This window comes from Alligator mississippiensis, chromosome 6, assembly GCF_030867095.1.
Source record: "Alligator mississippiensis isolate rAllMis1 chromosome 6, rAllMis1, whole genome shotgun sequence".
Lineage (NCBI taxonomy): Eukaryota > Metazoa > Chordata > Crocodylia > Alligatoridae > Alligator > Alligator mississippiensis.
Genome location: NC_081829.1, coordinates 85,786,361 through 85,812,218, shown reverse-complemented (window position 1 = coordinate 85,812,218; position 25,858 = coordinate 85,786,361). Strand labels below are relative to the sequence as shown.

Here is a 25,858-nt window from a genome sequence, read left to right as displayed (position 1 = left end):
AATAGTGAGATATTTGAAAAACCGGAATGCATAGTCTTAGTATATACTCCCTTTGTTTTCTCTCTGCTCTCAACCTTGTGTAATGCTTTACCTTCTGTCAGTTCTGCACTGCACTGATCAGCTCCTCCTGGATGGGGACTGGCTGAAGGATGCAATGACTTTCCTATGGATGCATGCTTTTTTGGCAATAAGCTATAAGAACATTCCAGTGTCTGTGCTCCTGGGGCACACCCATGTTCACACAATGTGCCAGTCCAGATGCTTGGATTTTTTATTCTTTTTTAATTATCCTTTCATAGTGATTGCCTGCTTTTTTGGCTGGACACCCTGTACTACAAGATCACAGCTTATCCTTAGTAAAGTGTTTCTTCAAGATGGGTGCCCTAGGGTACATTGCCTAATCCTACATTCACACTTAATCCATTAGCCAGTCAGTTTCACACGGGTGACCTGCTTCCTTTCCAGTCTCTCTTGTTGTAATTTGGCTTTTATCCTTTCTAAAATACACAGGTAAAAAAACATTTGGACACTACACCTGCTATCAGATTTGTATTGGAATATACACACGTAATTAAACTGAATAGGTCTGTGTGCAGCAGGATTGGATGCTTCATTATTCCTGGTGGTTGCAAAACAGCCCTAGCCCACTGTACTAACAAGGGGCCCATAATCTGCTCAGCACCTTGCAGGAAATGCTCACTACCTCTGAGAATCTCACCATAAGTCTCAAACACAATCCACCTTAATGAATATCTTTCATTAACTTGGCAATATGGTCTGTTTACAGAGCTGGTTATATGGTACCATTTACGGGTTTCCCAATTCTAATTTAATCCAAGGCCCTAGTTATAGAAGGTTTTACCAGAAATAGGTCTCTAGGGTAGAGTAAATAAGTTTGTTTTTCTTACAAGTACTGGTTTCAGGTAGTTGAGCACATCATTTTTAACAAATAATTTATTCAATTTGCTTTTGCTGTTTCCTCCCTTCACAAATTCCCCACAAACACTTTATAATGTTTTAATACCATTTGTTATCATTAGGCAAATAATTTTGATAACAGACTCCATTTATATTGCATATTCAATATTTGAGCTGGGTTTATAGCTTTGATTGGAAACATAGGACACCTGGTGTAGCGTTATTCCCAAATGGAGGGAACGTAGTGCTTACCTAGCAAGTACCTGTGCTTATGAATTCAAAGTTCATTTTAGGCAAATACACTCCAATATTTACTTTCAATTATCTGGTCTCGGCCCTTGCTTTGCAAGATACTTGAACCTAATTTAAACTTTGAACGCAAGTGGTGCCCCTGAGACCAATAAAGCCTATCAAGTGCACAGTTAAGCACCTCGCTGGATTGGGGCCTTTCTATTGGTAAATACATTCTCCAATACAAACAGGGGAGAACAAAAGTGAAGCAACTTATTTTAAAGCAAGCAAAGTATTTTACGGAGTATTTGCCCAGCTAGACCTACTTTCTGTGAAGCCAAGTATTCCATGCCTCTTGCCAACTGGTATGTGCATGATACTAAGTCTTTGAATGTCATCTGTTCCTCTGGCACCCTGTTAATATCGAATGAATATTCCATTCCAGGAGGTCTCCGTGCTCGCAGGTATTCACGCAGATTCCCTTTAGAAGCATATTCTACTATCACATACAATGGACCTTTAGATAAAGAGAACATATGGGATGAGAATTCAAACCCATGCAAAAGAAAATAATTATTTAGACCAGGTGTCTGTGGCAAGGCAAAATAAGGCAGCAAGGTGTGAAGCTGTGCCACTGCTTGCCACTACCCCTGCTCTGAGCTGTCTGATGCCACCCCAGTCCTCCCTGCTCTAGGCCAAGGGCTGCTCTCTCTCTTGTGTCCTACTGCAGTTGCTGCTGACTCTTCGTCTACACCACTGATTCCAGTAGCCACCAATTCCAACCAGTGACAAATTTAGCAGCAAGAGAAGCAACGGCTGCAGTAACGAGGCACAAGAGAGGGCAGGGAAGGCTGGGGCAGTGCTGCAGAAAATCTGTTTGGGGCAGAGAAACACGACTGCTCTGCTTCCCCCAGAATTGCCACCGAGATCCCAGCTGCTCAGCCTGCACGCCATCCTTGGTCGGCTTGATCTGGTCTGTGGGCCACAGGTTGCCAACCCATGATTAAGAGTGAAATACAAGGTCTTTTATTGTGCTTTTCATTCCTGTAGTGCTGTACAAGCATTCATTATCTAATCCTCACAAGAGCCCTGTTAAATTAGTACATTCTAAAATTAAATCAGGAGTTAAATTAAAGATGAGGAATTGAGGCAATGACAGCAGTAATTAACTTGACCTAGTACAGAGCAAATCAGTCGGAGAGGCCCTGGATAAGAATTTCGAAGCACCTAAATCACAGCTCAAAGATTATTCTCTCCAGACCACTCCGACTTCTGACCTAAAATATTTTCACTGCAAAAACAACATAACCCCCCAGAAAAGGTGTAACTGCTTTTCCAAAGATGTTAATTTTCCTGTCACAGCTCTGATCAGCCTCATAGCTCATAATTAGCTTCAATTAACAGAGTGATTGGACACACGTATCATAAAACTAAGCTAGCCATTCCAAGTTTAAAAGGGACACGTTTCTTAGGATTGACAGGTGTGCAAAACTACTAGAAAAGCCAAAATAAGTTAAAAAAGGTTTCACACAATGCAGCCCCTCTTAACATAAAAAGCTTCACAGCATCTTTATAATCAGATACAGAAGGGGGAAATATTGCTGCTAAGCTGAAGAAATATCTAAAAGTCCCATCACAGCATGTCTGTTTCCTGAAGAAAGAATTCTTGAAAAAATGATGATAAATGAGATTTTTTTTTTAAGGCCTGTTTGAGTGAGCATGCTGGGCAGCTTTCTGTTATGTACTCACCATCCTGTGTGCAGGCTCCAAGAAGATTGATGATATTTTTGTGCTTCCCGATCATCTTCATCATCTCCATTTCTGACACCAGGTCAGACAGATCTTTTTCTGTAGCATCATCTACACAAGTCACAACAAGTTCAGCTCATGTTTTCTGGACTGTCACATAGTCAGCAACTGGAAGAACTTCAGTGGAGCCCATTAGACATTTATCAGGCGGTGTGATGCCGTCTACATCTCGCACGTTTAGAAATACACGTGGGTTTTTAGGATTTGTGTCACGTGACAAAAATCACGTGACCCATTAAGCAGCTGTTCCACTCTCCAGATACAGTCTGGCCCACCAACTCCCTTCTGTAACATTTTAAGAGGAGCCAAAGACTATGGGAAAACTGCCTTGAAATTATATAAGCTGCTCTGCACTTTCAAGCACATTAACAGCTAAGCCTTCTCTAAAAACTAACCTTATAATTAAATTAGTGATACGTATATATCCAGAAATGGAAAATTGTGATCACCTACCTAAATATATACCAACTGTGGATTTACTTGTATCAGAGACAAGAACCAAACAATTTCTAACAATACATTGATTTGCTTGTAAATACACATTGCTAAAGATAAATAGGCTGTCAAAAGCACTGATTTATACTGAAAACTGCTGAAGGCTGAGGTCAACTATGTGAACCCTGACCCTCTACAATTATTGAGTTCAGAGGCAACAAAAGAAACATTCTTGATAAAAATTACCACCTCGCTCCCGCCCCCCAACCCCCCAAATCTCCAACCCCCTCCAATCTTCTTACCTTTCAACATCTTCACCGCCACAGTAACTGCTTCTTTCGGCCTGTCTTTATCGATTCCCACTGCTTCTGCCATGACAACTTGCCCAAAGCAACCTTCCCCAAGGGGTTTACCTAGCGTCAGCCTAGAGGTGTAAACAGGGGATTAGCACACAGCATCTGGTAAAGGGATGGAACCAGTGAAATTCCAGAGCTCCGTATAAAAAGCTTTCAACAACTTGCTGTAGCATGAAGCATTTATCACATGGAGCTAATGAAACTCTTGTGCAGACTAGTTTTCATGCGCACTCTAGTATGTTTGTGTAGTGACAGTACAGCGAGAGGCTAACACAGGCAGAACAGTTAACTAAACACAGTTTTTAAACTCCATTTTTACTTGTAATAACAGAGACTACATTTGGGCAGATGTGCAGATGTGCAGGGCTCACAATACAGAATGCAATGTCCTAAAAAAAATGATGCAACCAAACAACAACAGAACTTTTCACATCGCTATAATACAGTTATTTTCTTTTCCAGCCAGAGCACTGGGTGATGAGGAGGGGTTTATTTGCATGCGTGTGTGTGGTTTCAGTTCAGCTTCTTAATTTGTAAATGGCACAATCTGTGTGTATCAGGATGATACCAGCACCTGCAGAACCATTTCAGGTGGTTCATGTGGTATACAGCCATAATCTAGACATTAACATATTTTTCAAATAATTTGATTCTAAATCAAAATTTGCTCTCCATTTCCTGTTCAAGGCAGGGATAAGGGGTCTCTTTCCAATGACTTCTTCAGCTGAAGGCAATAGATAGGACAGACACAATGATCCAGTGGACAGTGCGAGGTAAATATAACCCACATTTCTCCCACTTGTGGATATCAGGGCAGTCAGACAACCTTCTCCTTGTGAAAAAAAGAAGGAAAATCATGGGTGGAGGTGTGATTACAGGAATATGACAATGACAATCAAACAACTAGCGAAGAGAAAAGTGAGGATGTGACAACCGATATCTTGATCCTGCATGGGAAGAAATTGAGTGTTACCTTTACCTAGTATAGAGGCTACCGGGACACTATTTCTTTGCTGTATGCTTTTTGTGGCCCCAGATGTCATGAGACACAGAGGACAGCCCCAGATCCTGGCTTAATGGGGAGCAGGAATTGGGAACATGAAGTCTGATTCGAGCTGAGCTATCACGGTAAGAACAATCGGTACCTATTTTACCAACGTGGGCAAAATGAAGCCTGGCCAAGATTTATCTGGTAGCAAAGCCCACTAACAAGCAGTCTGAAATCTCAAATCTGACAAATAAATAAAAAGATTTCAAAACAATGAGATCTGAAAAAAAAAATGGGTCCCATGTATAATCAAACAATGCCCAGGAAGGTCATGATCAGCCTTGACAAATAATAAATAGCCAAATTCTGGCCAAATAGCTTAAGGCCAGATTCTGATACCTTTACTCAGGTGGAACAACATATTCCTTAACAGATGGTTCTGCTGAAGCAGTCAAGGAAACCACTCCAGGAGTTCATTGCTGTTGCTCACTTAAAGAGATTACAATCTAGACTGAGATATAAGTAACTTACCAAAAAAGCTCACAAGGATTGGGAGCTGCAACCACTTAATATGAACAGACATAGGGAGCAAAGCTCTGATCATAGGTTTACATCTACTCCCAACGGAGGTAAAAGAGGGTTTTAATATTCGCATCAAGAGGGGGAGATAAGACCAACGCTAAATCGTATGAAAAACCCACCTGTCTCCTTGGATATAACACAGCTAATAATAGAAAGAATTTTTGCTGGGGAATTTCAGAGACCCTTTAAAAATATTGCCTTAATACTGTCAAAAATGCAACAGCACACTGTGTGCCTGTTTTTAAAGTGCATACCAGTTCGAAAAGGTGCAAAGACCGAAGGGCAGCGTATGCTACGCTGAGGTCATTCTGCAATTTATCCAGAATTTAAATTGAATTTAAGATCTTGGCAGAGACCAAACATTTGCATTGGAAAATGGTTAATTTATGTGTTCTTGCACTGCTAGCACGAGTGTAACAATCCTTTCATTGTGTGCCTGCTCCCCTCAACCTAATAAACTGCCTCTAAATAGCCTCCTTTCATTGGAAACCTGCTCCACCTACATTTGTGCTCAATGCTGTTTTTAAATGTTTAGCACACTAACATTTTCCGCATGTAGTGTATTTCCCCAAGGGTGAGGGCTAACAAAATTATGTATACTGGCCCTCACTGTTGACTAGAATATTGCAGGTGGCAATTACAGTGTATTGCACTGGTTTTCAGCTACATCATTAAATAATTTCCATAACGGTTGTCAAAATGTATGCGATTACAGCTCTTCCATCTAAGTTCATAATACCGAGCTTTCAGAGAAAGCTGTTCATAGTTAAATTAGGTCATTTCTTCCAATATTTTTTTAAAATTAATATTAACTCTAATGTATGCTTAAATTACACCTGTATTAATTATCACTTACATGTGTACATTTTCAGGATGATGTTTATAGTTTAAATTATGCTCCTACTCATCTTGCTCATCAAAATGTCCTGAGCCTCACAGCCTATAATGCTAGTATTATTAAGGTATGTTGGTTTCTGTAGCCAACAGCAGCTGGACTGGATACATCAGCACATGAGAGAGTAATGTAGGTCCCCTCATGTCTGGCCATAGACTCCCTTGAATAACTTTCCCTAAATAACCTGTCCATTTATAGCTGGGATGACTGGGAGTGATCTTGGCACAAGACAGGAACTGGAATTGACACTTGGGAAAGTATGGAGAGACCTTAACTGGACTGCTGCTACACCCCTCTCCTCCCGTCCCCTTCTTATATACACTAAACCTAATTTCAGCTGAATAGATTTTGACAGATAAATCTGAATATATCACATTTAATTATGCTTTGTAACAGTTTTAAAACAAAAAGATACCTCTACATTCCTATATTAAGAAAAAGGTCTTTGATAGTCATCACTGATGATTAGGAATATTTCATGGATAAATTGTGTGGGTCTGATTGCTTTAACTATTGATAATATGATAATACCCATTGATGATCCATGTTGTATATACACTATTAATTCTAAATTAAAATCTGCTTCTTAACGACTAACCAGTTTGCTACAGGAGTTTACTAAAACTTTCTACAGGTGAATTCCAAACATCCAAATGTCCCTCCAGGACATCTGAAACTTTTGAACTTATTCTACACATAAAATTTGGTGTCCATACTAACTTTGATTTCAAAGAACTGCATCTGATGTTTAGCAAGGATTCAGGTACCTGGTGTTTTCATTTGTCTGTATTAGGAAAAAAGCATACAGCAAAAATAATCCTTGTGGAAGTTGGAAAGAAAGCCTCCTCAAGGGATTGTCATGACTCTCCAATATAGTTTAATGGTAATAGCGGAAACAAATGTACTTACTTATCTCTCGGAAATTCCCATTTGGGGTCTTCTGGCAGTTCATACTCAGAGACGCCTGCCAGCATTGGGGCATCTGCCGTTGAGGAGAGGCGAGTGGTTATTCTTACTAGAGGTGTGTTGGAGTTCATGGAGGAGCTAGAATCTGCAGACACCTGTTGTTGGAATACAAGATGCAAAAACAGAAGATGTAGTCTTGGCCCAGCTATTGGACAATGGCAGTAAATGATAACTAAGCCAGCTGATATAAAAGGCACTAAGAAAAAAATAGTGGTTTGAAACCACAATAAAAATGCCAGTATAATTTTTTACATATTTTTCTTCCCTTTTATATAAAGTACTAACACTAATTCAGTTACCAATAAAAGAGAATGGTTGTGCACAGATGGAACTACAGGTGTATAACCACTCACCATTAACCAAGTTTATATCAGTTCTCCTCTCCCTTTCTTTAAATGATGGCATTGAAACACATATAGTCAGAGTTATGCCCTGCTACCCCAACTTAAAAAAAAAGAACCAAAAAACACCCCCAAAACAAAACCAAAAAATCCCTGGACATAAAGGGACACATTTTTATTTTTTAAGAACAATTAATTACTTGGTGCTAAACTGGGCTCACTATGCACAAGAAGTTTGAGAACTCAGCAGAACTCAGAAAGTCTGTGGGGAAAGTTTCAAAGCAATACCTCTGTGGATGAACATAATTATAATATTTATAACACAGCACACCTAGGGTCACTTGCGGCACCATGCAACATATATATACAAAGTAAAAAAAATACCATTCTCCTAAAACAAACAAACAAATAATCCAAAGCAAGTAAAGGGAAAATGTCAGGCCTCACTAGAGTCAACAGACGTTTTGCTATAAATTTCCATGGGGTCAGGATATCACCAACACGTTCAGGCAGCATCCCATTAGCCTAGCATAGTAAAGACACATAAGTTTCTATGTAGCCAAGGGAACTTCCCAAATGACCAGGAGTCCTTTTACAACTGGTTCAACTGGAAGCAGCCTTCATCACAAGTTTGGAGCAGGATTCAAACTCATTCTTTGCAGCTTTCCTGAGAACATTTAATCATTGCTCTCCAAGCTAACCATTAAGCTAGGAAAACTTTTTCCTTTTTCTTTGCCTCACTGAAAAATGGATTTTTTGCATAAAACAAGTTTTTCACCAAAAATCATCAATGTTAATGAAATGTTCCGTTTTGAAGAGAAATTTTGCCTGTTTTTTTGATTATCACTATATTCATTTTGAAAATATCAAATTGCTATCGACATGGCTGGTATACTGAAAAAACTTGTTCAATCACTGAAAAAAAATCAACAAACATTTTGACATTCTCATTAAAAAAAAAAAAAAAATCAGGAAAAAATATTGAAGGCAATTCATGAAAAAGTTAAAATGGCTCCATTTCAAACATTTCCAAATTGAAGCAATTTCAAAGTCTTGATTCCTATCCCTCTGTTTCCCAACAAAATCAAGTTTCCATGTTCCAACTAGTTCTACTGCCTACACATACAGAATTAAAGGTTTTCATAAGTTTAAACATTTGAAATCTTTAATGATAACTACTAAACAAGAAAATGGAACTGGCTGTCATGGTTTACATTTGTATGATAAAAATGCTTTGGGCACAACATTAAGAAATAATGCCACCTTTCAAACATTATTTCCTTCGCGTACACCCTGCTGTTTTTAAATCATGTCGTTGTAAGATGCTTCGAATCCACCATTTCTCTCCAAGGGATGACACTCTTCATGGTAACCCCCTTTCCTGTTGCCAGGGCTAGACGGAGCCATTGTGCAATATTACCAGTGGTAGCAGTTGTCGTATCTTCTGGCAGGAAGTGCAGGGACACTGAGATGGCTTGGTTCCACCACCAGCCAGACAGTAGATGTAGAAGTAAGATTAACAGATCCAATCTTTTTCACATGAGGACAAGAGCCTGAAGTCATTATTGAACGCAAAATTCACACATGACTGTGTAAAATGTTATTTGTGTATAGTACCAGTAGGCCAAACATCATTTCTCATTAGTTTTACATATACAGTTAAATAATTAAATGAAAATAAGCTACAAATAATGCATCTCCTCACACTATTGATATAAATCAACAATACCCAGAAAGATTATTTAGCCTCCAAGAATGGGGTTTTAAAGTGGACTCGGATAGTGATACTCTCACAACAGATTTTGATGAGACAAGATTAAAACACTGGGGAAAAGATTTCTAGGTCTGAGTTAGGATCTCCTACAGGGGAATTCTATTTGGTTTTTAATGTCTTTTTCAGGAGAAAATCCACAAATTAATGATGTGAAGCAGAGAGGTAGCCCCAGGGTGCTGTGTGAAGTGGCCAAACCTAAAACTAGAAAGATTCTGATGGACAGAAAAGTGCTGTGGACTGCTTTAAAAATATTAAGATATTGATAAATCACTTTCCTCTGGACTGGCAGGCTCATCTTCAAAAGAAAAATAAGTGTAACTGGTCAAGTCCAGCTTCTGAATCAGTGATATACTGGACAAGTGAATACAGCTGCTCAAAGACTCCCAACCTCTTCCCCTCAATTCACTGAGGTTACTACACATTATGGCTACGGACAGATATTCAAAACCCTGAGCCTGAATTGATTCAATCTTTGCAGGTTAGTCAATCTGGCTAGGCTAAATCACTTTGTAACTGCACAGACATCCCCCTCTGGACTGAAAAAATGCCAGCACATGCCCGTAGTGGCTCAGGCTAGAAGACAGGAGGTGCTAGAGTAGCCCTCCCTTCCCTTCCATATTGCTGAGCTGAGAGGGGATGTGGCCAGGCCCCAGCAGGATGCTGTGATTAGGAAGGGGTCCCCTCCCCCACAACATTTATCAGCTGTTATCAGCATTTAGCACCCCATCAGAAAACAAAGCCTCTTAGTTCAAGCTCTTCTTAAACAGCTTTTCCCAAAGGAAGGAATGGAGGGACATTACCAGATGACCTGTTGATTAGCTCCAAAAAGCTTTTAGCAGACACTGTCCAATCTGCCTTACACAGCATCAGCTAGCATACCAAAATGCTGGCTATAGTCCGTGCTGTGGGAGAGAAGAGGAAGGGAAGCAGCAGATGGTGGGGAGCGGGGCACAGGCAAGTCAGCAGACTCTGCTGTACCTGCAGTCTCTGCCAGAGCTGCAGCCAGGGAGCGAGGGGGGGGAGGGACCAGCTCTGCTGTGAAGCAGAGAGCCTCTCCCAGCCCAGAGAGCATGCCGGGATGCTGGGGGAGTCTGATGTACCTTAAACTAGCAAGGGGTCTGGGACAGACATTGCATAAACCAGTTTGACCCAGATCAGTTAAGTCTGATACTACATTCAACCAGATTTATCTCAAACCAGTTTCAGCCATTTTCAAACAGGTTTATGTGCAATGCATGTTTGTTCTGTTACAGTTTTAAACCAGTTTCTGATCGCTTAAACCAGTTTGTGTGTAATGTCTGTCCCTAGCCTGTTAGAGGATATGAATGCATGGAACACTGTTCACTAATGAGTAATAAATAACTTGTCCACTGGGGATATGAACAGGAGATGTCAATACCAGTTACAGGGGTCTACCAAGCAACAAATAAACATTAAACAGAAAATCTCACAACACTGTAGTGAGCCAGATATTATCCCCATTTTACAGACAGAAATAGGCACTGTGAACTTGAATGACTTAAACTGATTTACTGCATGATTCTGGGCAAGAACCAGAACAGGAACTTGAGTTCCAGTTTTACTTACCTATTTCTTAATTTTCACTACTTAACAAGCACACATTAAAATCGCACTGCATAAAAGGAACAGAGGACATAACCAGAAACATACAGACTAGTCCAAGCAAAATAGTAACTCCACTATTTCATGTTTCTCTAGCTTATCACCTCAGGTTTTATGCCCAGTTACCTGCATTGCCCCCATCCTCCCACACTGATGCCACTACTAGAATTCTGTCTGAATTTCCTATACATGTTCAGAATCCACCACCCGCACTGCCAAGGCCCTTATAGAAGGCCCTAATTGTTTTTCATTTCAATCCCCTTAAATTTGCCTCTTGAACCCTCAAACTCAGGCTACTTCAAGCTGCTCTGAATGCTCTCTCAAAGCATGCACCTCACCTACTGCTCCAGCCACAACCAGTCCGTCGTAAAAATCTCATGACAGGATTTCCATTACCCGCACAAAGGTAGTGAGTGCCATGTCCTCAATCTACTAGTTACCCTTCCTTTTCTCATCTCCTTTCATTCCCTCCCACACCTAGGACTTTTAATTTTCCTTCTATTCTCACATCCAGGGCTTTCTGGTATCTACTTCTTATGCCTGTCCATGAAGAATTTATGCCTTAAAATGTCTTCCTTACCTAATCTGTCATCCTTCTACCCTTCCTTCTCCCTAAAGTTTATTACTCTAGTCCTCTCCCAAAATGTGTTAATATGCCCAACTCACAGAAATACAAGTGTTACCATTCCCAGATTTGGGAAACAGACTTTTAGCTTATCTTTGTAGCCACTTTATCATCTAAAAATATTTGTATTCAATGTAGTGATTTCTAGACCTACAAGAAAAGCTTACAGTGATCTACCAATTCACTTTGTCAAGCCAACCATTGTTTTCAAATGGCACTGCCCAGTGAAAGTGTGATCCCCTAGTTCAGTCATACCTTATGCACATCAGAGAAATGTCCTCACAGATGATACTTTTATAAGGGTGTAAATTTAGCATTAAAATCTTTATCTTTAGAAATGTGTGATCATTTGCTTCTATTTCTCTCTAACTTATAATAAACCACAAAACTGTATGAGTATACGGATGGAAGAATTAAATGGCTGTCAAAATAGCAGTGCTGTCAAAATAGCCAATTTCTCTTCTAAAATAATTTAGCAAGTTTACTCCATACAGCAATTGTGCGATTGACTGTAACTTCTGTATGTAATTAAAGTGTAATGGCTCAGGTGCAAACAATGAGAGAAACCCAGAGGGACTCCTCAGTACTAGTGACAAGAAAAGGAATGGGCTGTGCTCACAGAGAATATATTCTTGATTGATTAACTGGAGCAATGAGAGAAGTTATAGGAGCTGAAGGGCTATAAAAGCCCTGATCTAGAAAAGACTAGAGGCTGTGCTGGCCCAGGGTCTGAGAAGACCATGTTGTAAAAGGGCCATTTCTCTCTTTTGTAGTAACAAAAATAAATCATACCTCAGATCTTTGCACAATGGGCATGAGACTGCACTTTGGAACCATGGGAATCCTCCCAGCCTACCGAAGCTTTAATCTACTAATATTTTTAAGGAGTACACAGTAATCCACTTTTTATCATCTGTTAGTATTTCCTTTTTTTTTTTTTTTTTTTTTTAAACTCCAGCACTGCTCCACATCCCCACAGGGCAACCTTTTCCTTGAAATGGCTACTTGCCCAAGATGTGCCCCAATATTCAGAGGGAAGAACTCTGTTCTCATTCAATTTCAGAAATTGGGTTGCAAATCATGCAATGATTTGAGACACGTGAAGTTAGAGCATATTAAGGACTGGACTGCGTGTTCAAGGCATAGCCCTATGTTAAGAGGTGCAGAGTACATCACTGTAGCACAGGGGTGGGCAAAATACGGCCCAGGGGCCAGATGCGGCCCGCCAGGCCATTCTATACGGCCCACGGGGCCCCTAAAAAATTTAGAAAATTAATATTTATCTGCCCCTAGCTGCCTATCATGTGGCTTTCAATGGCTTGCCAAAACTAAGTAAGCAGCCCTCCACCCAAAATAATTGCCCGCCCCTGCTGTACCAGAACCCCAAGGCAGAATTTTGCCCGACTCAGAATTCCTCAAAATGGCCAGAGCAGTATATACTCTACCCACAGCTCCTCTGGATAATGTGGAAGAGACTGCACCCATGGTTACTGTTCTCACTCCATCTCTTCTCTCAAAGGTCTGTCCAGGCTCTGGGGCTGGCCTTCAACATAAGTTTAAAACAGAAAGGAAGTCTCCATGCCGCCTCTCTCTCAACTCTTAGACATCAACAAATTATTATAACTACCATTTTAACTCAGTAATGGCCTTTGGGTTGAACACACTGGATTTAATCAGTTCAAAGAAAATGCATTATGTGCTGTTTGCAAAGTCATCTTGAGCAGCGTAACATTTAAAACATAAATCATCAATGGAAACTTCAGATCCAGTGTGGCTAAATCAGCTGCAGAACAGCATGTAATTTTCAGTAATTGATTATGAAGGGGTATTTTCCTTTGTTTATGATTTCTACCGTATCCTGAAGCCTAGAGCTGTCAGTTCTGGCACTCATGCTGTGAGGTTTTAGCAGCCACACACTGATTTCCTATCATTTTTCTATCTCCTTGAAGACTTTCTATAAAAGTTAATTTGCAGTTCCATGTATACATATATAATTATTAAGTAAGTAATGATATCAGCTGTTGGCAGAAACCCTGGTAGCACTTTCCATTGGAATAACTGCACCCAAGCAAATACAAACTAAATTAAGTCAAAGCAAGGGTTTCTTGTACAGCATTCAAGGCATACGCCAAAACTGAACTGCTGTACAGCTTTCAGAAAGACAGATGCTGCTCAAGGAAACAACACAACACAAACCTGAACAACATTACTAAACAAAGTAGCTTTTTCTGCCAAGGGATACATTAAGATAGAGAGAAGAAATACACTTTTATTTTTAAAGTATATATTAAAGTAAAACCACCGAGGGCCATATCTTGTCCAGAGCTGTGCGTGTCAGTGTTTGTGAAGACCTAAGTTCTTACAATTAAGAAATGCTTCATGGAAAACAATGGAATACGAAGACTGTTCCCAATCTTAGACTATTGTTCACTTCTTTTAAAAAATGAAATGTTTTCCTAAGTTATTCAGATGCCAGAACCTTGTTCAATAATATTCCTTCATTTGATGAACTCAGCCTCACCTTAAATCAGCCAATATTTTTAACAAATGAGTTTTAGATTCAACACTCTGCTTCTAAATCACTGGACAGTCTCATAAAATTAATTTATGTGCATTTAAAATATAGCTCTCTATAGAATGCACTCCCTTCATCCACACTGAGGGGAATTGAAAATGTGTCTCAATATATAAACTAGGAGTCTGACTTGGAATAAAAAAGTCTGGTCATAATGGCATACATCTGTAACTGGCAAGTCATAAGACACAGGATCTTAAAGTACCGGGCACTAACATACAGCGCCATCTATCTTAACAATATATTTTTTTAATAAAAACATTCTGGAAAACAAACGTAACAACTGCTATTTGACTTCTTACCATTGGTTCCCCTCTTCTGTGATCTGGTTATCTTCAGCATATGCTATGACAGGTGTCACAATGCTTCAAACATTGCATCTCCTGCCCATAAACAGTTAGTCCCTCACAGAATCAAGTTGACATTAATGGACACCATACTTCATTAACCAAGAGGGAGTAGCTGTTTACAGTACTAGGCCCATAGGCAGTTTGGCTACAAACAGGCAGTGCATTTGTCCTGGGAAAAAACATCTTATCCTAGGACAAAGTGCAATCATTCAAACATCATCATCCACTGCCTCGGGATAAATCCTAAAAAGGTTCATGGGATAAGAACTACTAAGAGTCTGTTCCAGGACATTGTAAGATGGATCTGAACAGTCATGCCAGGATTGCGCCACTGAATCAAGTGGCAGTGCATTCAGTCACTCACTAAATCAGGGGCGGGCAATTATTTTGGGCAGAGGGCTGCTTACTGAGTTTTGGCAAGGCATCGAGGGCTTCATGACAGGCAGCCCAGGTCAGATAAATATTAATTTTCTACATTTTTTAGAGGCCCTGCAGGCCGGATAAAATGGCCTGGTGGGCCACATCTTTCCCCTGGGCCGCATTTTGCCCACCCTTGCACTAAATCCTGGTGAGAAGGACACTGTGTGCTTATGCCAATGTTGGGCTATTTTTTTTTTCCTGGGCAAAAACAGGTGCAACTTGTCCAGGGACAAATGCAACATCTGTTCCTAGCTTTTGTGTTTCCAAAGCAGGTACCAGAACCCAAGGAGCTTAAAAGTTGTTGGTATCATCCCAAATATCCAGGGACAGGCCTGAATTTCAACCCACATCTCAATGTACCCAGGGACTCCATGCAGCTGCCTGGAGTGGTGGAAACACCATTATATTTGCTTTGAGGTAGCCATAAGCCACAAGCTGCTACTTAAACCAGCAGCTGTGTTACATGTTCTTGAGTCCTGGCACCCAGACTAGCTAAGTAGCTCTACCTTTCCAGGCAATGGGAATGCTTATCACTGCTAACTCCCCTGTCCTCAGCATCACACTTTGGTAACTACAGTAACCATAACCCAAAGTGGTGTTAACTCCTTTTAGTCCTAGAAGTCTATGGAGCATCAGGGACAGACTACCAGCTTTTCTCCCCTGAAAGCTGGTCACTTTATTTGGGGAGAGAAGAGGAGGAGGAAGAGTCAAAGACTGTTGATGTCCTGTAGCTTCTCTGGAATATAGAAAGAACTGAATTCTGGCAGGGAAAAGATTCCTACAGGGTAAAGTTTAGTGGAAATTTTCTGCTATTTAGTTTAAATTATGAATCGCAATCCAAACCAACTCAGCAGAAACCTCACCTAGGGAAGATGCCATTCACAGCCCTAAGAGTCCTTCTTCTCATTCCAGTTTTGTAGTCATGCTTAAGTCAGTCCTTTAGGAATCTGACCCGTTAGCTCAGAATTTTAAAAATAATATTAAGAATTCACATACGTCTGTCCTCATTTCACCGAAATCCTAATCAAAGATAGTAGGTGACCCGAGCCCACGACCCATCAAGAGTATCTGATTAACACGATCAGCCTGTCACAACCACTTCCACTGTCACCTGATCATCTTTCCTGGCCTCTGTCCTCTCCACAATTTAATCATTCTCCTCACCCCCTGCCCACACAGCAGAGCACAAAGGCAAAGAGAAATGTTCTGCGTTCCTCACCTTTTATTTAAGGGAACAGATAAATGTAGCTTTACTGCCAAATCTTTGCAAGATTAAAAACAAAAAACAAAAAAAACCCCTCTCAAATACAAATAAGCTGAAGCAAAAGTAAATCTGATGTCCCAACAGAAAAGATATGTTTGACTATTCCAGAAACACATGCCTCTGAAACAAAACACCCTCTGTTGCTTCCCCCCCTTTTTTTCCCCCCTCCTGATTTGTGGCAACAATTCTGAAAGCCAGCCCCATCTCTAAACTAAACAGTTACTGCAGAGATAGGGAGTGACCGTAGGGTGAACTGAAAACTTAAGCAGCCTTGGCTGCAGGAAGGTGAGTTTGCTGGGCCTGCTAGTCTCCTCCTGCCTTTGTAATTTAATACGAACAATTAGTGGGATCATCAAAATGCAAATATAGCTTTCCTTAGCCCACTTAGGAGACATGTTTTCAAACATCAAAACAACAGGAGAGAGTTGTTAATCGGAGAATGCTCAGAAGAACTGAGAGTAATGGAATTGCCATCCTGGGGTTAACTCACAGGGCTCCCCTGTTCGTATGCATTGTTTTTAAAAAATAAAAATATTCCTACTTCTAAAATTAAAATGCCATCTCTACATAGGCTATCTAGGAAACACAAAAATTAGCTTGAAAAGCTTGTCATAAAATAATTTTTGTCCTTCTTTTGAAACAATGGCTTCGAAGGAGTGCCACATTGCATAATTCTATAACAAATAATTCAGCTGAAGTCAGTTGCTGGCACTGGAAGTCACACAAAAGTAGAAGATACCTAACAGCCCACCAATCTAAAAAAATCATTTTCCATCACTAAAAAAAGGGGGCTTGGAATAAGGCATAAGACTTGTGACAATGAAGGCATGCAAAGGATTCTTCAGGCATTTTTCTGTCATCAACATCTCTTCATGTCATTATGTGCTTTTCATTCAGGTCACAGTCCAATAAATGTCTTTTATCTTAGAAGCTGATACTATCTCCTCCTATGCCTAAGTGGGCTGCATTTGAAAGGCATTCTTTGTCAAAAGCTATCGACGTAGATTTTTTAATACCTGGCTATACAAAGCTGCGACATGACATAGCTTTCTGGGAGACCGATAACCGTTCTACAGCCTTAACTGGGAGAGCTTAGGGATTCACATCAAACTTTCTCTCCCTCCTTCTACTAATTTATACTTAAATGCAAGCATTGTCTACAAATGGAATAAGTGACTGGCAAAGAGAGTACAAGAGTTGACAAACTAAACAAACGATACCACATTTACCCAAATAACCTTGTCTGCCAGTCTGACAAACCAAACCTTTTTTTTAAGATTTGGAAAAAGTTCTCATTTTTCCCCAGCCTTTAAGTTCCATGAAATACCACGTTTCCTGTTTTCACAAGCAAGTGGCTAAAGTACAGCAGTAAAAGTTGCTTCCCAGTGTATCCCTAAACCAAAGGAACTATAATTCCAGGAAAATATACCAAACCTCAAGACGTTCCAGGGTCGAGTACGAGAATGAGGCCTGGAATGTCTTGAGGTTTGGTACGTTTTCTATGAACATGCATCTAAACTTTTAGAGGTTTAGCAAGACTGAAGAGTCATTATACATCATTACGAATTGCATGACATTCTGAAGAGAAGGCATACAGAAACCCTACAGAAATTTTGGTGAAACCTGAACTTTTAAATAATCTGAATTAAATCCAAATCCCCTTCAGCCTTGGACACAAGAATCTGAACCCAAGTTTTGAAGATGGTCTCTATTTTAATAGCAAGCTAAACCCAACTCTCAAATCAAAATATACCTGAATTCTAAGGTATTGGAAGCCTGGATAAGCTTTAGCTCATCTCTTCTGAAAACATATAGCAAGAAACTCAAACTATAAAAATGTAACTACAAAAGAAACAAGTCTTTCAAGAGAAGATATGGGCTGATTTGGCAAGTGATGGCCTAAGCCCATGCCAAAGGCCTATTATTTGCTCAACTGGATTGTTGATCATGGCACTGCCCTCCACAGAGACATTTACTGCCAGTGATGAGTCAAAGTTTGCCTTTTAGAGCTGCAAAAAAATGCTTTGTGTATTTTTTTACGCACGTATGTTTCAAATTCGGTATTTACTTTTGTCCTAAAGCCAGGTTGTAAATACAGCATAATCCAATTACCTTTGAACATGTATTTAGTCTCTCACCTATTTCTGCTTGATTAAGATCTTTAAAAATTCTTACACCCTGATTGGTTAATGTTAAGATGTACAAAAATTCCCCTGTCCTCCCACCTTCTTGGTCCTAGAAAATTCTTCCTAAAAATTCCTCCTCTGTATCTGGTTACTATAATGATAGTTACCTTAGAAACATTATAAATATAATTAAATATAGGGACTATTCCAAAGCCCTTTTAAGTCTATAGGAAATTTACTAATGACTTCAAACAAGCATTGGGATCAGGCCCTAAATAACTGTAAATGACTGCTAATATAAAGGAGTGTACTTGCTAGCTAATATAAAAACATTTCTCCTCTATCCCCCTATCCCCTTCTGCTTTCTCTGTGCTTTGAAACTGCACTCATTGTAGCATGCAGCCCTCCACATTCTGGCTTCCTAGAGCACCAGGCTCTAAGAATGGTCTAAAAAAATGGTTTCCTGCCTGTTTAAATCTACATTTAAACTCTGATCTTATAAAAATGACTTGCTGGCCAATCGTTTCTGAAAAAAGGTTTTTAAACTCTTTATCTACTTTCTGTTACCTGTCTGCGGAGAGGAATGCGCTTTGTCAGCTTGTGAACAGCAGGCTGGCTACTGAAGTCAGGCTTCTTGGTGGTGTTCTTCATACGACACAGGATGACTGTTAGCACCATGCAGACAATTAAGAAGACCCCTATGCAGTAAATGGCTATTTCCAGGTAGTCTGGGGATGTCGGGTTTTCTTTTTCTTTCTCAGGAGCTAGATTGCAGGTTTGGAGGAGGAACAATCATGCCACAGAGTCAGCACACAGCATTAGCATACTTCAGTACCTTAATTGGAGCAATATGATATTACAAGAGGATAAAGAGACCTTGCAGTGACTTCGTGAAATACAGAATGCTGTGCATTTCCAAAGGATTTATTGAGGATCTCTCACAAATCAGAACACAGGTCCCTCTTTCCAGATCGCTGCTTCATGTCAGTTTTGAACTGTGTGTGTAGATACACACACAAAGTCAAAGTCATGCTAATTTATAATTAAAGAAAATGAGTTAAAGCGCTAAAAATTAAAACTGAGTATCTAGGTTCATCTGTCAGTTCTGCATTTAAGACAAGCTCTGAGAAAAGGAGAAAAATGGGCACATAATTCACTCCAGATGAATAAATATTTAAGCCAATGTCTGGAGAGCAGCAAATGACAGGCTCAAGTCAAAATCATTTTCAAGAGCATTGTATTTGTCTCTGTTAAGCACCTGAACACATATCTAAAAACAAAACCCTCATTCAATTAGTTAGCCTTTAAAAAAAAGAGAGAGAGAGAGAGAGAGAGAGACTTATAAAACTCCTAAACAGGATGAAGTTTGGGCATGAGCCCACATTGCTTGTGCATCCAAAATTTCCACAGGGACCTTGCAGTATAGAAGGAATGCAGGACAGATCAGTCCTTCATTATGTATCTAAACTCAGGCTGGGATTTTCAAGAGTTTAAGGGATCTGGCTGCCCAGCTGCTGTTTAATTTCAATTTAAGCTGAGTGCCTAACTACAACCTTAAACTACTTTGAAGAGGCTAGCATCACACAAAGCCTGAAATACTCAATGTACATTAAGTATATTTTAATCATTCTCCTTCTGTCAGGTCTAATAGTTTTCATACTAACAGTGCACTTTTTGCAGTAACCTCATTCATGCTAACTGGTCGCTAAGATTACAGTTACATTTGGTAGAGGGCATAACATTAACTGCTGAATCATTCTTAAATTAACATCAAGACAATTACACATGCAGATATTTTTAATTCATCTTTACCTAATCCTTTATTTGGAAATCACCGCCCCCCCCACCCAGATAAACAGCATTCCATAGCAATCAGTGGTCACTCTACAACCAGTGCATGTTCAATGATCTTACACTACATTTCATCTAATGTAATATTCCATTCAAGCAAATTGGTTAAAAAGATGCTGGTGAAGCACACAAAATGCAAACACTGCTAGCAGGGGCAAGCTGTGTATAAAGTACAGTCTGACTAATTGGTGATGAATGAACCATGCAGACCTCTTTTACAGGGAAAGCAGAGAGGACTGTAATGGCACTGTTTTGCCCAATACGTTTTCCTAATAAAGGAGAATTGGCCTATAAATATTGAGAACATTTCACTCGTGTTGCACAAACCTCAACAATCAATACAATTAGGTAAAATGCGCATGCAAGTACTATACCTTTTGTGAGGCTTAAGAATTAATTAATGCTGTAGTACACGATGACCCAGCAAACCACAGATTGTTCAAGTTTTCTCAAAGGAAATATCAAGGCAGTTGCAATATAGCTAATTTATACACAAGAAAGCTTGACTAGTGCAGAAATAAACTAAGGTTACATTTTCCGACAGCTGACAATTTTCAGGCAATAAAGCGCATTGATGTGTGTTTCTCCGAAGGTTAGAAACAACATCAACCCTAGCATGGCAGGGCATGCTTTGCAGTAAAAGAAAATCAACTATTTATTTTTTTATAACATGCAACACAAAGATTCACAGAGCCGATTCCCAAGGTACATATTGCACTGCTTCTGTGTACACTCTGCCAGCTTTAAAAATCAGGCCAATGATTTGCACAAAGGACTTGGGCTATCAGCAAAAGTGAGGCCCAAGCCCATTAGACAGCTTAAGTATTCTGATGAAAAATTATAATGGCCAGATTGGATCCAAACTTCCCAAAGTAATTTGAAATTTCCTCTGATGGGAAAAGTTGGTTATGATAAAATTTGTTTTGCTCTAGTATCTCGCTTTAGCGGTAAGGAAGCACATTTACTTCACCTGGCTGATGAACACTTGATGGTTTTAAGAATATTTAAATTAAGCTTAATAATGGCACCACTTGCCCTTCACATTTTTTTAGCTATAGGCTAAAGTGGCATTTTGTCAAACATTCCCAGCTTCCTTTACAACTAATCATCATCCTAAAATTTTGAGGATGTCAAAATTCCATTTCTGAGACAGAAGCGGTGCTAATTCTGCAGCAATCAACAAAGGAAAAAAAGGAGAAAAACCACTTGAAAGAGAGCAGTGTATACCTGGCAAAACTGTCAACCATGCAGTGTGAAAGGATATCCCAATAGAATTACCCGCCAAGCATGTATACTCCCCAGCATCCTCAAAAGTTACATTCCGTATATAGAGAACCTCAATCTCTTTGTCCGTGGTGTTAACACCGGCAGCCTAGAAAAAAAAGGGAAGCAAGAGAAAAAGCTAGACATTGAGAGGACTCTTGTGGACAGGGCCAGGGAGCCACAGGGCTTTGCACTTTGTAAAAATCAGTGGTGCGCAGATCCAAAGCTCCTTCCCCATCCACAAATCCCTCATCCAAAAGATGTCGACCAACAGCACCCAGCTCACCTCAGAGAGTAATCAACACCCTTCACCAGAACCTAAACTCACCACCTAGATATGCATGCAATCAGACAACATGGAAAAATTAACCCACAAAACTTTGCTTTCTTTTTTTTTTTTTTTTAAAGTGTGTTGAAAGAAAAACGCAGAGAAAACAAAATAGGACAGTATCCAGGATCACTCACATACAGGGACCTGTTTGAGAGAGAAGAATTTCTTAGAAATGCTGAGAACGTGAAACCTAAGAGCCAAATTCTGCCCTCTGAAGCACAGTTTATTCACTACCCTAAATGACTAGAGCTTTGAACTACTGTGTTAGACTTAAAGAGTGGTTATTGTGCCACAATATTAGCAATATTTAGCAGGGGTCTAGCAATTTTTTTCTTAAAGACCTAGGTGCTGGAGCTATGTAATAATGACAATGGCAATATTCATCATCATCATCATCATCATCATCATCATCATAATAATGGTGGTTCTGATGCTTTGAGGTTATAGGAAAAGGCTAGACATTCCAAAATGTTCAAAATTCCCAAGGGCAAAAATATATGCATATATGTTTGTGCGTGTAGGCTGTAGCCGTGTTGGTCTAAGGACAGAGGCAGACAAGGTTGCCTTGTCTGTATATATTTGTGCAAAATTTCCAATTTTATGATTTGTTTGTTGTCCGACTCATGAATTTTGAAAGTTTGCAGTTAACTGAACTCACTGGTGTCATGAATTGCCTGTTGTATAGTCTATTAGACAATTATTTACATATAGAATTAATTGAGAAACAGATATTTAACACAGGGTGGCTGGGTCACAGAGCTAGAGAAATTATTTGAAAATAAACTTTTAAATTAAATTGAAATAAAGGTTAAATAAATTATGAGAGAATGAGCAAATTCAATAGTTTCAGTCATTTCAGTTGTAAAGTGTAAACCTTGTAAACTGCAAGCCTTCATTTTAATTTTAATTGTTTTAAACGGTGTGCACGGATCACACGGAGCTTATGTGCCTGTAATGCAGAAGCATCACAAGTGCCATCTTGTGTCTCAGTATACATCTGCCAGAGCTAAAATTGGACCTTAACTGCATTATAAAATAAGTTCCCTGTTATAAAGAAAACAGTGACAACACACCTGAACACAAACAGAGACACAGACATCAAGTGTAAGAGAGTAAAGATTGACTTTGGAAACCATTGCTTGTAGCACAGACAGAATATTGTGGGAATTTTTCCATGGCTGCTGGTGGAATACCAGTTGCATCACCAGAAAAGGATTATAAATACACCAAGACCAAAGAGTTATCCTACAAGCTGCCTGCAGTCTCCCAAAGCACCATTTTTTTCAGCTTCTACATCCAGCTTGCTTTAAAAAACATTGTTACCTTTTGTATTTGGTAGAACAGTGAGCCAGGCAGACTGGTTGGCCTCCCCTATATAATTGGAGACCTTACAAATATATTCTCCAGCGTCCGCCTCTGTCACATTGTACAGTGTCAGCACTTCAGCATTGGAACTATTTATCCCCGAACGCTAGAATAGACCAATAACATAGGAGAACAATGTAACTGCTGCCCAATATGGACATTAATCTGTCTATGGTCCCACCACCAACACTCCATAAGAAAACGCCTTCGACTTCCACGCAAAAAATTAGCAGCAAAAAATAGTATTCTGTTTGTTTGTTTCTTGGTTAAGTAGAGGCTACGTCCAAGGTATTCAGAGAACGGGGAGTTGGGGCGGGAGAGCTGAGGGAGGAAGGCCATCTGAGGGGGCATACCAGCTGAATGGAACAATATGGGATAGGCCTGCCTACTCTGAATGCCAACATGTTGGATTCCTGGCACCACCAACCATTCTGGAAAATTTCACACTAGAGAATTTCCTTAAACAAACTTGGCTTAGAACGTCTCCCAATAAAAAAAAATAACCTTGTCCCACTGATATTCTTCCTCAAGTTGGTGAAAAAATGGACACCTCTAGAGCTGCTGCCTCTCAAGAACCTCATACTGTCAACAGCTCTTGAAAGCAGATATTACATTGTTAAAGGGCCTTCGAAATGAGGCTAAAGAAACACAAGAGCTAGAGCAGACACTCTTTGGTTTGCTTTGGATGTTCTCTACCAATAAAATACATGTCAAATGATGTTCTGTTAGTGGTTCTCTCATCTCTTTGAATAACTCTTGCCTGAAATTTGTGAGAGAAATGGTTTTAACTATGAAAGAGCAAAAGACTTTCTGGGATCAGGCATAACAAGCAAACGTTTTTCAACTGTGTTTATAAGTACTTTTGTTTTCAAAACTGAGTTAGCTAAAAACTCCCAATTGCAAAATTCTTGGCTTTATACAAAGTAGATTCAAGCACTAAATGACCCAATATTCGGAGAAGCCTCACCTTTAAAACTTGAAGGTACGGTAATCCATCTGGCCCGTATTTACTGCCATTCTTCTCGATGTGTTTTATCCACTGAATATGAGGTTGAGCATCACTGTAGACCTTACAGACAAACTCAGCATCACCTCCAACTACTGCAGAGGCATTGGCTGGTAGACCAGCTTGCAGGATAGGCCTATGTGGAGATCGTTCTGTAGGGACCAAGAGAGTGAATGTGTGAGAGAGAGAAAATAAAGATGCATAAATAAGCGGTGCTGCCAAGAAAACTGTAAGTGAACTCAAGCCAAAAGGCCTGTAAGCCTGTTGGCTGACTCCGATGAAATAACACTGCAGCCAAAATGTATAACAAAAACTACACTTCAAAGGCGATCACTTGAGCACTACACTTGTAGTATAAAGAATGGCCATTTAAGAAGCAAAAAAAAGGTCTACTAAAACTTACACATTTTTCATGGTATGACCAGCTTTCTAATAAGGAAGGGAAGTGTATTTTTTTCTGCACAGTTCAGCATAACGGGTGTTTTGAGTTTTCCACTATTTCATTTAATTTTAAACAAGAAAAAAAGCAAATATTAATTAATTTATAGTATTTACCAAGATACTACCTAAAATGAATGGGATGATAGGAATCATTAAAGTAGCAGCTGAGGCAACAGCTTTTTAAGAGGTATAAAAAATTAACTTGACTTGATCAATATTAAAAAGTCAATAGACATCAACTATTAGGAATCTACATCAGAAACTAAGAATGGAGCCTTATCTTAGATACCCCATCGTATTTACTTTTGGTTAATGATGACTTTCAGCCTGTGAACCTGTTAGGCATTCATTATACATTTGTCACTGGGGAGATAATCCTGCTTATCTGACCACACTACACATTCCTGAAGACCATCTGAAGATCTACCACAATCAATGTTTCTAGCAAAATATTCGGGATGAGGCATTTCAAGAGCAAAGGTGAAGTACTGGCTAAAATGAAATTCATAGTGTTTGTGTTATGGACTTCAGTGTAGACAGCTTTTTGCTGTACCTATATTTCGTTCTGCACAAAGAGCCTGGACAATGTCTACTGAAGTCAACAGCAAAATTCTCACTGACGTTAGTGATGCAAGATCAGATCCCCCCACCCCTCAAGTCCTCCACTGGCTGAGAGCGGAGCTTATGGGTTGACCAGAACAGCTATCAAAAAACATGTCATCTCAGTTTTGTATAAGTGAAAATTGTCATTGTGACAACCCTGGAAACTGAAGTCTTCCAATTACACACAAAGTAGAACAGACATGAGAAACTCAAACTTCCTGATCGTAGAGTCAGAGCCACTTTGGGAGGGAACACAGGATGTTCTCCCTACCCATGCACCGCTGCTCAAGTCATAATTTTCTTATGATGTGGATACCTAAGCATCAGAACTGGACTAAAACCAATAACTTGCTGTACTGAGGCCATAGCTTTCAACCGGTAAAAATTTACAGTTTATGCTAACCCAGAAAAAATGACCCAATGGATTAGAATCCATGAATTAAAAGGGAAAAGATCCTTGCCAATCCCTGAGCTGCCCAGCCCCCTTCAAAACATTTGTTTACAAGATAAGTAAAGAATAGCAGAGCTAAATATTTATGTATAGAATAGAGGCAATGTATTATAAAAGCTTGAATGTTATGAGCCAAACACACTGAATTTTAAATCAAGTGTTCTTTCTTAAACATACAAGTTTCTAATAAATTGTACCACAAGCAAACATTGTGAGTGTAATAGCAAATAATGATGCCCATCGAACAATGGGATCTTTCATACAGTCCA

General features: G+C 39.6%; 1 protein-coding gene across 8 annotated transcripts in view; it reads right to left on the bottom strand.

Annotated features, from left to right (window-relative positions):
- The window catches only part of FGFR2 (fibroblast growth factor receptor 2), a 129,480-nt gene that overhangs the window by 13,732 nt on the left and 89,890 nt on the right, over positions 1–25,858 (bottom strand). For 3 of the 8 annotated variants that reach the window (XM_059730070.1, XM_006266125.4, XM_019485901.2), the window contains 7 exons: positions 24,056–24,246; positions 23,047–23,194; positions 18,840–19,042; positions 7,124–7,275; positions 3,696–3,817; positions 2,899–3,009; positions 1,476–1,666 (listed from right to left, as the gene is read on the bottom strand). In XM_059730070.1, the coding sequence (XP_059586053.1) occupies positions 1,476–1,666; positions 2,899–3,009; positions 3,696–3,817; positions 7,124–7,275; positions 18,840–19,042; positions 23,047–23,194; positions 24,056–24,246 (1,118 nt within the window). Of the gene's footprint in view, positions 1–1,475; positions 1,667–2,898; positions 3,010–3,695; positions 3,818–7,123; positions 7,276–18,839; positions 19,043–21,356; positions 21,502–23,046; positions 23,195–24,055; positions 24,247–25,858 lie in introns of all 8 variants that reach the window. The other 5 variants (XM_006266126.4, XM_019485902.2, XM_006266129.4 and 2 more) reach the window with 3 other exon arrangements.